The following is a 17,143-nucleotide window of genomic DNA, read 5'->3' on the forward strand; positions in this document are numbered from 1 at the left end:
AGGCCGGGGGCCAGCGCTGTCCGGAGACACTTCCGGGTCACGTGGCCAGTGTGACAAAGCTGCATCTGGCGAGCCAGCACCAGCACACGGAAACGCCGTTTACCTTCCCGCTAGTAAGCGGTCCCTATTTATCTACTTGCACTTAAGGGTGCTTTCGAACTGCTAGGTTGGCAGGCGCTGGGACCGAATGACAGGAGCGCACCCTGCCGCGGGGATTCGAACTGCCGGCCTTTCGATCGGCAAGCCCTAGGCGCTGAGGCTTTTACCCACAGTGCCACCAAGCATTTATGCACAGAATTGCAGCCTTAAAGTGTTTGGACATGGATTTGTCCCCTACTTCTGAAACTGTAAGGTTCCATGTACTTTGGTAAATAAATACTAGCTTTATTTATAAACCACTCCAAATTTTCAGGAGAGTTTCGATCCCTGAAACCTGAAGTGCGCATTCGCATTTGGGAATATAGACACTGCTTATTTCCTTGGGAGTGTATGTGCAGCTGCTTGCATGTACGACTGTAGCTGTTTCGTGAGGGAAAGGCATTGGCATGAATCTTGGCAGCAGTATATAGGCCTGAGTGTTTAGAGGATTCCCCAAGGATGGAAATAGAAGAGTTCTGTAATCAGAAATATGGAAATTGCAGACACTCAAGTGTCACTCAAGCCAACGAGGCTATATTGGTTTTAATGAGTGTCAAGTGCTGGTTCCATTCCTTTAAATGTGTGCCTTGATTCATTTTTATTCTTAGGTCCTTCACAGAACAACTGAGGAAGATCTCACGAGATGCAGGAATGCCCATCCAGGGTCAGCCCTGTTTCTGTAAATATGCCCAGGGAGCAGATAGCGTGGAACCAATGTTCCGACATCTAAAAAACACTTACGCCGGATTGCAGCTCGTAGTAGTCATTCTGCCAGGAAAAACTCCAGTTTATGGTCAGTATATAGAGGTTACATTTGATTTACCTATTTAAATTGATGCAGTGTGGCCTTTTATTGCCTTGGCATTTCATAGTGTTCTAGATGATTTCCTTTAATGCAGCAGCGTACTGTTCCCAGAGGAACTGCCTGATGTAGGTCTCTGGTGTGCAGTGCAATATTGACTGTTTGGCTTTGCACTTTTTTTCTGAAGTAGCATGATAAGCATCAGGGGAAGAAAGCTTTGTGTTTATCTTGGCTGTGAGTCCTGGAAGAGCTGCTCCCTGTCTTGCAGGCCATTTCACACCTGGCCGGGGAAGGTGGGGCCCTGGCTGACTCCAGCTTCAGTAACTGAGGCTGCTAAACAGACTCTTGAACTGAGGAATTAGGGGTTTTTTTTAAATGGTTTTTTGTTGCTGCTGCTGTTGATATTAATCTTTATATTTAGATCATCTTATGATTAAGTCATGTGGAAATGGTTCAGTTTGGTTGTGTGCTTTTTGATGTGTTTTGCTTGTTGTTTATGACTAATTTTTGTTATCTTTGTAAGTATGTACTTCTTTCATGTTGTAAGCCGCCTTGAGAATCGATTTAAGTCTGGAAAGGCGGCATACAAATAATTTTGTATGTGTGTGTTGTATTTCACTTCTGTGTGTATGCTGCTGAGCAGTCTTTTTGTCAGGATAACCTAAGCATCAGAAGCCCATTCTATAAACTTTGTCAGGGACCTGCCTAATCATTATTTTGGAAGGTGAATAACAGCAATAGGCATACATGCTCATTAGTGTACAATAATTATTTGAAATGAAACCCTCAGCATTACAGTGGTGCCTCGCAAGACGAAAAGAATCCGTTCCACGAGTCTCTTCGTCTAGCGGTTTTTTCGTCTTGCGAAGCAACCCTATTAGCGGATTAGCGGCTATTAGCGGCTATTAAAGGCTTAAGGGATTAGCGGATTAGCTGCTAAAAGGCTATCAGCAGCTTAGTGCCTTAGAAAAAGGGGGTGGGGAGCGAAAAAAACCCCCCAGGAATCTCAAGACATTTTCGTCTTGCGAAGCAAGCCCATAGAGAAATTCGTCCTGCGAAGCACCTCCAAAACGGAAAACCCTTTCGTCTAGCGGGTTTTCCGTCTTGCGAGGCATTCGTCTTGCGGGGCACCACTGTATTTTAATCACATCCCATTTCATAGACTAATGTATGTTATTTTACACATACCCCTTTTCCACAGAAAGCTGATAACATGGTGTCTTTTACGGTTATATACAAGGCTTGTTTGTTTATTAGAAGTATTTATATACTATCCCAGGTTGGCTTGCGAAAAAAGAGAGAGAAAAACACAGCAAAACTGGTGAAATAACAGACAAAGACAGTACATCTTAAAGCAGCATCTGTAAAGCAGTAAGATAGGGGAAATAAAGATGTCTTTACCTGGTGTTGAAATATAATGATCGTAAACTCTAGGTGAGTCTCTTTGGAGCGAGCATCCAGAATTGGAGCACCATCATTACTGAGAAGCCCCCCCACACCAAGAACCGCCACCGCCCCCCAACTTGCATCAGATGACAGGGACATCTGTAGAAAACACTCTGGTCTTCCTGATTTTAATGTATGGTTATTTTCATATTGAGAGGTAGTCTGATGATCTCCTGTGCCAGAGTGACTTGACTGGATCTCTCTTTCACTTGGCAGCTGAGGTGAAGCGTGTTGGTGATACTGTGCTCGGCATGGCCACACAGTGTGTGCAGATGAAAAATGTGCAGAGAACGACGCCACAGACACTTTCCAATCTGTGCTTAAAGATCAATGTCAAACTGGGAGGAGTAAATAACATTTTACTGCCTCAGGGAAGGTAAGGGGTTTCCTGTGTGTAAACAATTGAGTAAGTAGACAGTTTATAAATGCGCACATCCATTGCATCCTAATTTTCTGAGAAGTAGCTATATTCAGTGCAGCATAGTTTTTTTTTGTCCTGTAGGATTGCTTTTCAAAAAAGTTTATTTCCATGGCTAGATTTTAATTAACATATTATAGTGAGACTAAAAACCTGGAATCTGATACACATAATGCTTGATTAATTCTGTAGCTGGAGGAGAGAGAGAGAGAGAGAGAGAGAGAGCGCAAAGTGCAAGTTGCCTTGTTCATTGAATCCTGATGGCCAGGATAAAACAAATGAAAAATAATACATAGTTTAGACTTGAAAGAAATTTGCATCTTGTTGCATTGTGCCTGAGGGATTGCTAAGAATTGGATTTATGATAAACATGCTAGGGTTGGGTGCGTCTCAAGCTGAAATAGTGGGATGGGGGGGGGGAGTAAAAAAACCAAAACTGGGCACACATCTTTAGAGGCTGCAAAAATAAGTCCTGACTATATTAAGCATATACATCTGGTAATGCCCCAAAGGGTGACTAAATGGGAAATGCCATTTTAAACTTTGTTTGTTTTCCACTAACATGCATTTGTGAACCAAAGTATAAGTCCCTTTCGTAAAGATCAGCAATCTTTTCTCCTCTGCCAAGTTTAAAACGGGGAGCAGCTATTGAATAACAGGTCCATCAGTGTTGGGTGTGTGTAAAGGGTGTACATTGCATCCACATGTATTATTGGCATGTCTACAAATTTTGGTTGGCCTCAGTAGTTGCCCCACCCCAAATTGAGGAAAGGGCAGGTCTTGCCCTTGACACCATTCTGCATTCCAGAGGCACTTGGAAGCAGTCCAAATTCCTGCCACTTTGGAGTGCCTTTAGAAGCTTCGCGCAAAGCCATTTCCCATTCTGCCTGTTTGGTAATGCCACTGTGGAACAAGAAAAGGTGGGCTTACCTTACTGACTGTTAACTTACTATGTGACTCTTCGGTACCATTATAATTTTTTTTTATTATTACCTAGGCCTCCAGTATTTCAGCAACCTGTAATTTTCCTGGGTGCAGATGTCACTCATCCACCAGCTGGAGATGGGAAAAAACCATCCATTGCTGCTGTGAGTAAACTGTGTATCGGTCACATCAAACATATCCCACCCCGCACCCCCGTACATACAGTGTTTTTCAGTAGTTGCATTAGCAAGGGAGCAGTTCCTTTTCTTCATGTGCCCCCCAGTGGACCAAAACACTGTGGTGCCATCTTCTCTGTCCGGTCTGGGGCAGGGTTTTTTTAAGGTTTCATCTCGGAGCTGAAAAAAGACCCCTTTTTTCCCATGCATTTGTAGTGAGTGCCTGTAGACTCCGGGTCTGTTCCCTTTTGCTAGTTTAATCCTATTTAGACGAGGCTTCTGTTTGCAAGCCAGGTAGTGAGAAATGAAGAATAATGACAGCAGGAGTCAGTGCTTAGTCTGCTCCTGGTCCATTGTTCCTTCACTGAAAGGGAGCCCAAGCAGGACTCACAGATGTGTCGTTTTTCTTGCCCCATGCAAATGATTCAGGTGAAGATGCAAGGTGAGGCAATAGTGCCTTGAGGTTCAATATCGCATCCCTTGCTTGGTCACAGTGGGTTCTTTAAACCTGGATGTAAATTAGCGGCCGGCCCTTGTATAGCTGAGTTAAGGATGTGACAGGCTCGTTAAGCTGGTACATGTACCTACTTCACGAAGACTCCTTAAATATCATATTACTCAGATAGGTTTCTCTGCATTCAATACGTCATAGTAGTATTACAGTTGCCAAGGTCCCCGAATTCTGGTATTTTTTTGAAAGGGAGAAAAAGAGATCTGCTTTCTCCATACCACACAAATTTTATACAAGTCTATCTTGTCTTCCCTTTTTGACACTGTTAAGCTTCAGGATAGTTGCAGAGCCTCTGTTTCTTCTAGGCATAGAAGGAATAGAAAACCCCAGTCTGCATGGGGTTTTTTTGGAAGGGGGGAACCATGCTGCTGGACAAACATCTGCCTCCCTCCTTGTAAGGAGAGGGTGGTAACTGCACAGAATAGCCTGGCAGACTGAATGGAAGTTTACTTCAGTAAAACGCCACCTTTAGAATGATTAAAGCCAGTGTGGTGTAGTGGTTAAGAGCAATAGTCTCGTAATCTGGTGAACCGGGTTCGCTTCCCTGCTTCTCCACATGCAGCTGCTGGGTGACCTTGGGCTAGTCACACTTCTCTGAAGTCTCTCAGCCCCACTCACCTCACAGAGTGTTTGTTGTGGGGGAGGAAGGGAAAGGAGAATGTTAGCCGCTTTGAGACTCCTTAGGGTAGTGATAAAGCGGGATATCAAATCCAAACTCTTCTTAAAGATCTTGGAAGACTTGCTTGGAAAAGGGATATGAGGTAACTCCTGTTTCTACCCCATATTCTTAGATGAACCAGCTCATTAAAACAACCCTCTTGTTCTCCAACAGGTTGTAGGTAGTATGGATGCCCACCCTAATCGATACTGTGCCACTGTGAGAGTCCAGCAGCACCGCCAAGAGATCATCCAAGACTTGGCTGCCATGGTCAGGGAGCTGCTCATTCAGTTCTACAAATCAACCCGATTCAAACCAACTCGGATTATTTTCTACAGAGATGGTGTTTCTGAGGGGCAATTCCAACAGGTTATCTTCCCTTTTGATATTTACATTTTGCTGTGTTCTTTGTATAGCATTGTTTTAGGAAGGGTTGCATAGATGGCTTTTGTTGATGCATGGTTATTTCTTACATTTGTATTTCCACCCTTCTTTGAAGGACTTTGGGGTAGCTCCTTCCCCTCACAATAACTTTGTGAGGTAGATTAGGCTGAGCAAGTGTGGCAGCTCCAAGGCTGTTGTCCAACACTCCATCAAAATGGTGGTATCGTGTTGTGCTCTGAAGAAGAGGCAGAAGTCCCCATCCATAATGTTGCCTGGTGAGAGCTGATAGAAGAGCCCTCTCCCTTTTTTCTGCAGAAGACAACATGAGTATCTCACTGCTTGTTGTTTCTTCTCTCTGGCAAGAGCCAGAGACTTGAGAAAGGGGGGAGGGGCTTAGTGCAGACCACAGGTAATAGCTGACCTCTGAGCCAAGGAATCTTGATCCCAGGCACACCTATTTGTAAGAATAAAAGTCACCAAGTGCCCCAGCACAAAAATCTTGAAATTATAATAGGATCAGTCCAGAGCTATTTGAATACATAAAACCCGCAACTTGTGTTCATTCAGCTTTACATGTGTAGCTATTTAAAAAAAAAAATAAGAAGGGGTTGAGAAGGTGTCGGGTTCCAGGAAAAAATTACTTGGCATTCCCACCCACCATTGAATCCAATGGGTTTTGCCTATTTTGGCTTTAGGCACAATCTCCAGAATTGTGGGCCTACTGTATTCTTGTTGCAGCTATGATGGTATCTCTCTGGGGTTTGTATATGTATATGAAAGCTTTTTTAAAGCCGAGTTCTCAAAATTAGTTTGGGAGTGTACCCCAAATGCTTGTATGATGCTGCAAGTGGACAGAAAGGGGCTGGGGGAATTTGCACATGAGAAGGCTGCAGGTAAGGTCCGTGGCCCTCGCTCTCTATCCATAAACCTTTCATTTCAGTGTTGTCTGAACCTTAGATTTAAAAGTCTATATGTGGCTGATTAACAGCACTGGAAAATGTGGGGCTTGCCAAACGCCGCAACATGCCTGGACCTATACAGGTTTTTATTATAATGTTGATCTTCCTCCAAGTTCTCAACAATCTCGTTTAATCTCATTAAGTGAAGAATGTAGGATAGGTCTTAAGATCACCTGTTCTGCTGCAGGGGAAATACCTGAAGCAAGCTCTGAAAATGTAAACAGACAGATTTTTTTAAAAAAAATGCATTTTCCTACTAGTGTCTATGTGTTTGTGACATTTCAGAATGTTACATTTCCTGCACCCCCCCCCCCTTTTTCCCCTGTAGGTCCTCCATCATGAATTGCTGGCTATCAGAGAAGCATGTATTAAGCTAGAAAAAGACTACCAGCCTGGAATCACATTCATTGTTGTGCAGAAAAGGCATCACACCAGACTCTTCTGTACAGACAAAAATGAAAGGGTGGGTATCACATTTTGTAAAGAGGCTGACAATAAGCAGCAGCCTGCAGGTGTTGAAATAAGTAGCCCAGCCCCATCCAGCAGACGCCGATCATAAAATAGAAACGCTCATCAACCATTTATACTGTAGCATCTAAACAACCTTTTAAGCAAATGCACATTTGCTTGCTCCTGTTTTGCATCTTCATAGTACAGACGAGAAGAAACAAAAGCTTAAGTCTCATTATTTTTTGTTTGCACAGGTCGGGAAAAGTGGAAACATTCCAGCAGGTACAACAGTGGACACAAAAATCACCCACCCTTCAGAGTTTGACTTCTATCTGTGTAGTCATGCTGGTATTCAGGTATATTCTTAATGTGTCATCTCATTCTGTAGACCAATTGTGTTCTAACTATTCTGTCTCCTGTGCATTTTAGCTGTGTGTGTCCTAGATTTATTATTTATTCTTCCTTGTACCACATACCCTTAGTGTGGCAGCCCCTGTGGTCTGGAACTCCCTGCTTATTGATATTAGGCCAGTGCTTTCACTATGTACTGCTTTAGATGCCTGCTGAAAACCTCTGTTTCAGCAAGCCTATCCAGATGCATCATTGAGTTACATTTGTTTTAAATGTTTTATTTTATGTATGTTTGTTTTTAATTGGTTTGTACCGTATTTTTCGCCCTAAAGGACGCACCGGCCCATGGGACGCACCTAGATTTTTTTTGGGGGGGGGGGAATAAAGGGGGAAAAATTATTTTCCCCCCCAGGCGCGGGGCTGGGGCGGGGGAAGCCCGAGCTTCCCCCGGCCCCAGCCTCCAGAACGGGACCCAGAGCCGTGCCGAAGTTGCATGCAGCTTTGGCATTGCTCTGGGAGCTTGCGGGGCTGGCGGAGGCGGAAGCCCTCCGCCAGCCTCCAAACCAGGTCGGGAGACAGCGGGATGGCGCGCTGTTCCTCCCCGCTGTCCCCCGAGTTTGTGGGGCTGGCGACGGGAAGGAGCAGGCTTCCCCCCCCCCCCCGCCAGCCTTCTAACCAAGTCGGGGGACAGAGGGAAAGGCACGCTGCGCCTCCCCACTGTCCCCTGAGTTTGCGGGGCTGGCGACGGGGAGGAGCAGGCTCCCCCCCCCCGCCAGCCTTCTAACCAAGTTGGGGGACAGCGGGATGGCGGGGTTCCGCCTCCCCGCTGTCCCCCGAGCTTGTGGGGCTGGCGGTGGGGCTCTCCTGAAGCCTGGAGAGCGAGAGGGGTCGGTGCGCACCGACCCCTCTCGCTCTCCAGGCTTCAGCGAAAGCCTGCATTCGCCCCATTGGACGCACACACATTTCCCCTTCATTTTTGGAGGGGAAAAGTGTGTCCTATAGGGCGAAAAATACGGTATATTTTAGTTATATTTCATATATAATTGAACATGTGTACCACTTGGAGATTTTTATTTTATTTTTAGTAAGTGGTTTATAAATTTTCAAAATAAATAAATGGTATCTCATATGAGAATATATTTTGAAATTATTCCTGGAAAAAATAGGGGTTCATGAAATGTTTCTTTTTTTAAAAAGAAATCTTGAAGGGATTCCATGTTACCATAGCAGATGTTTTGTGATTGGTGCCTCCAGCACACTCAAAATCAAAATTCCAAAATGTGCCCACTGGTCCAAGAAGCTTGTGTCAACCCCTAAACTAGCAATTCTGAATTGGTGCACACTCCAAAAGTGGGATGAACCAAATTATCTTCACTTAATCTTTTTCTTATAGCCCAGCATGTGTCAAACCTCTTTTGAGCTTCCTCTGTCTTGGGCACCTCTCTGTGTCCAACAACAATAATAGGTTTGTACTAAGATTGGCCTGGTTTCATTTAACACTTAAGCCGTGGCTTGTTTTAACAAACCACGAGTTAACCTAGAAATATCGCAAAGACGATCAAGTAAACCATGGCTTGGTTCTCCACAGCCTGGTTTGTTTTCCAGCTGCTCTTGCCTTGTGCCTTTGTAACTTGGTGATGGTCTGAGATGAGGTGGCCAAATTCTGCTTATGAAAGTGTTCCAGGTTTGCACCTAACATGCCATAGCTAAAACAAACCAAGATTTGTTAGACAACAACAAAGCATGGCTTTTCAGATTGTGACTTGTTGGCAATAAACAAATCATAGTTAAGCTTCTGGGCAGGGTTTGAATGAAACTCATAGGTTCCTTCAAATGAAAGGAATTATTTCATATATATCTATGTATATCTATATAGATATATTTTATATTTATTCATAGGATAGCTTATAGAAATTCAGTGTGGTGTGTTCAGTCCATTTAGGTCTTGGATGTGGAAGGAGAAAACCTCTGCTTCTTTGTGCTCTTTTCAGGGGACAAGCAGGCCATCTCATTACCACGTTCTCTGGGATGACAATCGTTTCTCTTCAGATGAGCTTCAAATCCTTACCTACCAACTGTGTCATACATATGTACGCTGTACTCGTTCTGTTTCAATCCCTGCACCAGCATACTATGCACACCTGGTTGCCTTCAGAGCCAGGTATCATCTGGTGGATAAAGAACATGATAGGTGAGAAACTTGCTTGGGACTGATGGAAATGGGCAGAGTGCAAGTCTGTGTGTAGCTTGCCCGGAGGCTCTATAATTTGCTTCTCCTAGCTCCATGAAAGTACCGTATTTTTCGCTCTATAAGACGCAGCAGACCACAAGACGCACCTAGTTTTTGGAGGAGGAAAACAAGGGGGGAAAATATTCTGAATCTCAGAAGCCAGAACAGCAAGAGGGATCGCTGCGCAGTGAAAGCAGCAATCCCTCTTGCTGTTCTGGCTTCTGGGATAGCTGCGCAGCCTGCATTCGCTCCATAAGACGCACACACATTTCCCCTTACTTTTTAGGAGGGAAAAAGTGAGTCTTATAGAGCAAAAAATACGGTATTTTCTAGCTCACTTTCTTGTGATTAATAATAACGACGAATCACAATTTTTATGTAGAGGGGTTCAAATTGTCATTCATCATTATTAAAATGCATTCATTTATTGCTTTTCTACCCAAAGGCCCACAAAGCAGTGAACAACAGATTAAATTAAAAATTAGATAAACATAAAATAAATCCAGATAAAAATCCATCAATATAGGAAGATAATTGTATCTTCAAACAACCATGGCTAGAATAGGAGGATGGTATTGAGAATAGATAATCAAATGACAGTGCGATCCTATACATAGCTTTCCAGATGAGTAACTGAAACTTTTTAAAGGGGTTATATTATTGTGTGTGTGTATGTGTATCTGTGCTTACATCTTTGATTTCTGGGTCCTTTCACACTCAAACCTTGTTACGGTTTTGGGATGTCTCAGGTTTAGCAGTATTCCTACAACAGGTGTACCAGACCAAGAACCATTTTGTTTTAGCATAGTGAACTGGAGCCGATTGGAGATTTTTGATTCTCTAGTTGGAGTTGCCTGTAATTTCCCCTTGCTCAGGGGAAAAGAGTTTGGGTTAATAATGGGCCTTAAGTGTGCTAGATTTCTTGTAGAGTGCATGCTTTTTAATTTTTAAAAGATCCTCTGATACGAACTGAATACACTGTTTAGAAACATCAGAATTGCCTTGTGGAAAATTACTTCAGGGTAGATAAATAAAGTGAGTTTTGTCTTTCCTCCCCCCCCCCCCCCCTTATCTTCTAGTGCCGAAGGGAGTCATACGTCTGGTCAGAGCAATGGCAGAGATCATCAAGCACTTGCAAAAGCCGTTCAGGTTCATCAAGATACGTTGCGCACCATGTACTTCGCTTGACATGTTGCAGTGCTTTAAGTAACTCAGTTCCAAGTTGGATTCACAGGAGACCAGCTGCACTTAGACCAACAGTTGCCCCAGCTACAGCGACAGCCAGCAATGAGTGATGCATCATAATTTTATTAGGTTTTAATTTTTAGTATTGTTTTTTTTTCATTTGCAAGGAAGCCTTCCGTCCGGAATTTCAGACTTGATTGCAAACTGCAGACCTGTACAAAATTGCACAGCTATTAGAAGTTTGGATTTGCCAAAATCAGAAGCTGCTTGTCAGGAAGAAAGGAACAAAAAAGAAACAAATCAAAAACCCCTTTTGTAACTAAATCTAGAGCTGTGATCTCAGGGCTAAAAACAACACTTTTCATTTAGTTATGCCTTTCTACAGATATACTTGTTTGTAACTAATCTGAAAATACCCAATTAAGATCAGGCTTAATGGGTTGGTGAAAAAAACCTATGAATTTTGCTTTTATTCCTGAAAAGAAAATGAAGTGCTAATTCGGTGCCATTTAAATCCTCAGTCATTTTGGATGCATTCACAAATGGTTTAGTATTGAGATGCAAAAGGGGAGAATTCTGGTTTGCCCCTTGCTGTCTTCTAGATGAACAGTCTGTGGGGGTCTATGGGCAAAAAAGTATTTTTTGAAGTTCTTGAATGTCTCTCATTGTGCTGTTTTAAGTTTTTCGTAGAATGAATAATGGAATTATTTCAGGAAGAAAAAGGAGTTTATTATACATTTTATTAGGTCCATTGAAAGATTAGCAAAGCGTGCCATTAAAAATGTATTTTTTTTCCTTAAAAAAAAATCCATTTTGATTACTAATCATGGAGTTTGTCCTATAGGACTGTGACACTTAATTTTCCAAAGCTTTTCTAAAGAATACGGGTCTGTGGTGATACAGTACAATCTTTTTCACTGTTATGTTTGAATTAATGTAAAAATTATATATGTTCACAGTATTAACATGATAGACTAGATGCTATTTATTTTTATTTACTAAGGAGTGATCAGCTCAACTTACTTCTGTTAACATATCATAAATTCAGGAATGCTTTGGATTTGAGATGAGAAGTTTATCATGGGGACACTAGTGATTTGGGCTGGAATTCACCAACCGTAGCTTTTGCAAGTTCTCTGTTCATTTCAGCAGGCCTTGTGTGTGATGTTTCACCCACATCTCTTTGAAATGAATAGAGGACAGGCTGCAGCAATGCTTGGTGTATTGCACCTTTCAAAAGCAGGAATATGCAACTGACTTAACGAGGCAGGGTTGAGAGATTTACCTGGTGTATATATCGTTTTATTTAGCTTATATTTGGAAGGGCTTGCTGAGCTCATCCAGCTCAGTAGATCTAACACTCAGTAGTTTAGGCATGAAGGAACAGTTCTTGATTCATTCAAGCACAAAAAATTACTTTCCTGTTCGATCATCTGAGACAGAGAAGTGAAAGGAAAAGAGATCTGGTGTGTACTTGGGCAGTGAAGTGTCAACTGTTTTGCGTAGCATGAATAGAAAGAGGTGGGGGAGGTTTGCCGTCCTCTTTGGAGGAGCATTAATTCAAACAGAGACCTACTTAAAAATAAAAGCTTCTGTACATTTGCACAAGATTCATATAGGTGACTAACGACAAATACCATTGCACTAACGATGGCAACAGGAACACTACTAAGATACTGTCGAAGAAAGCCCAGGAAATTTCCCTCCTAATCTGACCTTGCTGGAGTTTACAAAAAGAAAGAAAAGAGCTAAACACATCAAGTCAGTGTTAAGTACTTTTTATGCTTGTAAAACCATCTTAAGATTCATTCGGATTTGTTTTTTCTCTCTCTTCTGAACAGCAGAACAGCTGCTTTGCAAGATTTGTTCCCATTTCTCTATTCAAGAAGTGGGGGAAATGGGATCAGGCTGTGCTAAGGTTGTTACGGTATAATAGAACTGATAGTTGATGCCTGGGCAACAGAGTGCTCAATTTTTTTTGTTGCCTGTTAAATTCTAGGAATCTAATTTATGCTGTACATCAGTTAAAGTCTGCACCTAGTAAGCAGTGCCTCATAATGCCAAACAGATCTGCTGGAACAACAGACAGGCTTTTGAGGCATGAGTATGTCATGTTTTCTTTTGTTTAAAGTGTGTGTGTGTGTGTGTGTGTTTGTTTGTTAAAATTCTGGACACTGCAGTTCCAGCAGCTTGATTGTTTCAAGAAAAACAGGACCCAGTCAGTGTCTCTGTCATTCTGCTGCGAAAAGCAGATCGCAACATCTCCTCCTTGAATTTATAGCATCTTAGCTTTTTCTTCCTGGATTTGTTGCACTTTCCAGCTTGCGTTAGGGAAGCGATTGAAATGTGAAGAGATATTTGGGCTTCACCACTGTTCAGTTGGTGAACGAGCTGGTTCTAAAAGCTAATCTAAGCTAGTTCTGTTCTAGGCTGGCACATAAGGTGACAGTAATTCGTTAGTTCCTTGTTTCTCTGTCATCTTGAAGCTACATCAGGCAGAAGGAGGTGGGCCACGATGGTAGAATTTTCCTTGTCTTCCTATTCAGAACTGGGTGGTCACGTCAATGCAAAGAGCTCTTTCCCGCAGCTGCTGTTAACTAGCAACGAGCTAAAATAGTAGCGGCTATCTTCTAGGTGCTAGCTGGCAGTCACTTAGTTCTTTTCATTTCTTCCATTTCCATTATCTTCATTGAATCAGCACTCTCAGACTGCAGATGCATGTCCACAATTGTTGCCTGGGCTTGTGTAGACCCTTCTCCAAAGAATTAATGTTGTCACTGGCATGTGCAGCAATTTCATGTGAGTATCTACCTGTGTAGAAGGAATATGGTCGTTTTCTGAAAGTTAGATATCATTGTGTGGCAGAAAGGATAAATGCATGTTGTTTTCTTTCTTTTAATCTTGTATACTGTATTTTTTTTTTTAAGGCTTTTTTCCTTTCTTATTGTTAGATGCATGGTGAACTAGTGTCTAGCAAGATTCAGCATTGGGGGGAGGGGTTGTAAAGCTCGTTTTTGAACCATTGACAATGCACTTTGAAAAGATAGGGCACTCTGATTATGCACAGGAACTGCTTTTTATAATATATGCATAAACCAAAACTCCAATTTGAAACAAAGAATACATCTTTCTACACAGCTGTTTACTACAATGACTCTTGAAAGCACAGCAATATCTCAGGTGAATGATTTCATACACTTTTATCCAAAATATTTTCCATGAGAACAAAGGAGAATAGTTTACAAAAAAACTGAGGGGAGTCCAGGTTTGTGTCATATACCTGGAAGTGCTTTTAAATTTTATCTACTTACTGTTGGAATCAATTTGTAATAAAACTGGTTCTGTTAGGAATTTGGCTTCTTTTTCTCCTTTTTTAAAAAGTTGTTCCCTTTTCACATGCAGAGAAAACTGGGTCTGATTGACCTCCATAATTGTTTTTTTAAAATGGCATCAGCACTCAGTTGTAGCCAAACAGGTGTTTCAGAGTTGCATTGCCTGTAAATGCTGCAGTCCTTTCTCAAACTTCACCTGTAAGGATTAGACTCTGCTGGATGTGTATCTGTGCTAGGGATGGGGAACATAGAACAATCTGTATGTTGTTGTAATATAGTTCCCATCAGACCCAGCTAGCTGGACAATGGTTGGGGAGGACGGGAGTTGTGGCCCTTCAGATGTTGTTGGACTGCAGGTTCCCCCTCACTTCTCTTATCTGTGCTATTGCCTGTTTGATGCTTATAAATTCCTGGAACGTCTCAGAAAAGAAGAACAAGGGGCTGACATCTCAGCCCTAGCAAAACCAGTTGCTTTGCTGTCAGTTTCATGTTGCCAAGTAAGGAACCTCCTATCGTGGGAAGATTTGAGGGGTGGTGGAAACACCCTATAGAATTCAAGTGTGCAAGTTTCCTATTTTTATTTGTTTTTGTTTGCTTTACAATTTTAGCAGTATTGGGATGTAAAAAAAAGAAGAAAGCAGCAACCAATGGAATTGCTTCTGTTTCAGAGCGCAAACCAATGAACCAGCAATGATAACTGAAGCCATTTTATCTGAAAAAGCAAAACACACTATAATTGGTCTCTTGTGCCTTTTAAAAATATGCATTCTTGATGCAGAGAACATGGATGCCTTCTGGAGCATATGAGGATTGGCATTGTTGCCCCTTGCTTGCTCAGAGGTTGTCGGCCGGAGATAAATGACAACGGGAGTGAGAGCCAGAGCCAGCCATGGCCAGATCTCCTCCCCACACCACATTTTGGAGTTGTTACTGACGTAGATCATGTATTGAGCCCAGCCAAGTTCTTTGCCTCTCCTCCTCAGCTTTGGGTCTTGAGCACAGGCGCAATCAAGCCCCTGCCTAGCTTTCATTACTGTTCTGGTGCTGACTTGATTGGGATATGCAGCACATTTGAAGCTGTGTTGTTGAATTTTATGATAACAATGGCTAGAGCACTGGAATAATTCACATCTAAAAACTTGCCAAGGGGTGTGTGTGTGTTGCTAGTCTTGACTTGTAAGGACATACTGTGTGGTTGCATGTGGCGACTTCCAAGTTGAGCTGTGATGGGTTTGTTCAGGGGAGATGGGAAATCTCACAACGCCCTTTCTCCTGTTCCTCCTCAGCTTTGCACATGCTGGAGATTACCTGTGTTATTTGAGTTGCTTCTGCCTGTACCTAAAATTCAGATAACATGTAGCAGTCAGGTGGTAAAAAAGATTGCATAAGTTAGGAGGAGCCAGCGTAGTTAGTGCCTTCTGCGTGCTGTTGAACTCCAGCTCCCAACCAGGAGTCTGAGATGATGGGAGCTCAACAACATCTGAAGCATCATGTAGACTGTTGTGACCTAGGCTATGGCAGCATCTTAATAGCTCCAATTTCTTGGAGATAGTCTTCACTCTTTCTGATCTAGGTTGTTGGATATGGGATTGGCTTAAACATTAATATGGGCTCCTGGGTCACCTACCAACCTGACATATATATATATATATATATATATATGCAGGTTTTGGTGTCCTCGGGTGTCTTCCCGTGTAAAAGTTGGGGTGTCTAGGCGACGTTTCGACGAGGTCTCACTCGTCATCTTCAGGCTGGTGCTTTCGGCTTCTTGTTACTGGAACAGAGCAGGATCTCAGTGTTTGAGTTCCTATAAATACTGTTGAGGAGGTGTGGTGTATAGCCTCCAATGTTCTGGGCAGAGAGGAGGTTCCCAGGCTAGTGTGCCTTTTCTTCTTTTGTTCCTTAATTACTTGAGGGATATCTTGAGTGATTTCTTGAGTGATTTCCTGAATCCCACTTAGGTGGGTCATTAGGTGTGGATTAGTTGCTAAAGCCTTCGTGTCTTGAACTCTTGAACTTTGTGAAGAGTTTTTCTGAGAAGATGGCTGTACTGCACTTGGTTGTGCTCTGGCTTGGCTTCGTGTATAGGGGCGAGCTGTGGTTTTGTGGCCTGTGCCAGCCAGATCTGTGTAGGGATTGCAGGGGGGTGCAGCATCCGGAGGTGCCACCCTGGTTTGGCTACTGGATGGTGTCTGTAATTTATCTGTGGAGAGGGTCTGGGTTTGGGTCTGGTGTGGTTGATTGGTGATGGCGTTCTGTGTGCCTCTGGATCTGGTGTCAGATTTTGTGGGGAGGGCTAATTTCCAGATGTCTGGCAAGCGGGATGTGTCGTCACGCTTGTTCATGTTGTGAGGGTGTTTCTCTATCTCGATGGCTTCCATGATTATTCTCTTGTGGTGATGTTCCATGTTAAAGAGCAATTTGGAATCTGCAAAATTAATTTCGTGTCCTGTTTCTTTCATGTGTTGGAAAAGAGAGGAAGTTTTTTCTTCTTTTTTGACGGCATTCTTGTGTTCTGCGATCCGTGCATTTATTCGTCTGTTTGTTTGTCCAATGTACGTGGCTGGGCAGACTTTGCAGGGTATTTCATAGACCCCTTGGTTTTCCAACTGAATTTTATCCTTGGGGTTTCTGAGGATATTGGCTATTTTTTGGTTGGTGCAAAAGGCTGTTTTGATATTGTGTTTATGGAGGATTTTGCTAATTTTATCTGTAGTGCCCTTGATATAAGGAAGGAGGGCTATGCCATTGTTTTCTTCTGTGTCTTGGTTTTTGGGGGGTGTTTCTTTTTGGATTAGCTTCGTAACCCTGTTTTGCTGGTATCCATTGGCAATTAACACATTTGAGAGATTCTGTAACTCAGTTGTCAAGTGGTCTTCGTCAGCCAGGCGTTTGGTTCTGGAGATGAGAGTCTTGGCTACGGAGTTTATTTGTGCAGGGTGGTGGTGTGATTGTGCATGTAAGTAGCGGTTGGTGTGTGTTTTTTTCCGGTAGATAGTGTGTCCTAGGGAGCCATCAGGTTTTTTGTAGATTAGGACGTCAAGGAAGGGAAGTTGGTTGTTGGCTTCTATTTCCATAGTGAATTGTATTTTGGGGTGTAGGCTGTTGAGATGTGTGAGGAAGCTATCCAGTTTTTCCTTCCCGTGTGGCCAAATTACAAAGGTGTCGTCAACATATCT

General features: G+C 42.7%; 1 protein-coding gene across 6 annotated transcripts in view; it reads left to right on the forward strand.

Annotated features, from left to right (window-relative positions):
- AGO2 (argonaute RISC catalytic component 2) overlaps positions 1-17,143 on the forward strand; it is a 53,599-nt gene that overhangs the window by 27,389 nt on the left and 9,067 nt on the right. For 4 of the 6 annotated variants that reach the window (XM_083450511.1, XM_083450512.1, XM_083450514.1 and 1 more), the window contains 8 exons: positions 747-931; positions 2,603-2,762; positions 3,802-3,892; positions 5,248-5,442; positions 6,745-6,879; positions 7,121-7,222; positions 9,209-9,408; positions 10,527-14,392. In XM_083450511.1, coding sequence (XP_083306637.1) covers positions 747-931; positions 2,603-2,762; positions 3,802-3,892; positions 5,248-5,442; positions 6,745-6,879; positions 7,121-7,222; positions 9,209-9,408; positions 10,527-10,635 — 1,177 coding nt within the window. In that variant the 3' untranslated portion in view covers positions 10,636-14,392. Of the gene's footprint in view, positions 1-746; positions 932-2,602; positions 2,763-3,801; positions 3,893-5,247; positions 5,443-6,744; positions 6,880-7,120; positions 7,223-9,208; positions 9,409-10,526; positions 14,393-17,143 lie in introns of those variants that run through there. The other 2 variants (XR_014513744.1, XR_014513745.1) reach the window with 1 other exon arrangement.

Source organism: Podarcis tiliguerta, assembly GCF_965153285.1.
Source record: "Podarcis tiliguerta genome assembly, chromosome: 7".
Lineage (NCBI taxonomy): Eukaryota > Metazoa > Chordata > Lepidosauria > Squamata > Lacertidae > Podarcis > Podarcis tiliguerta.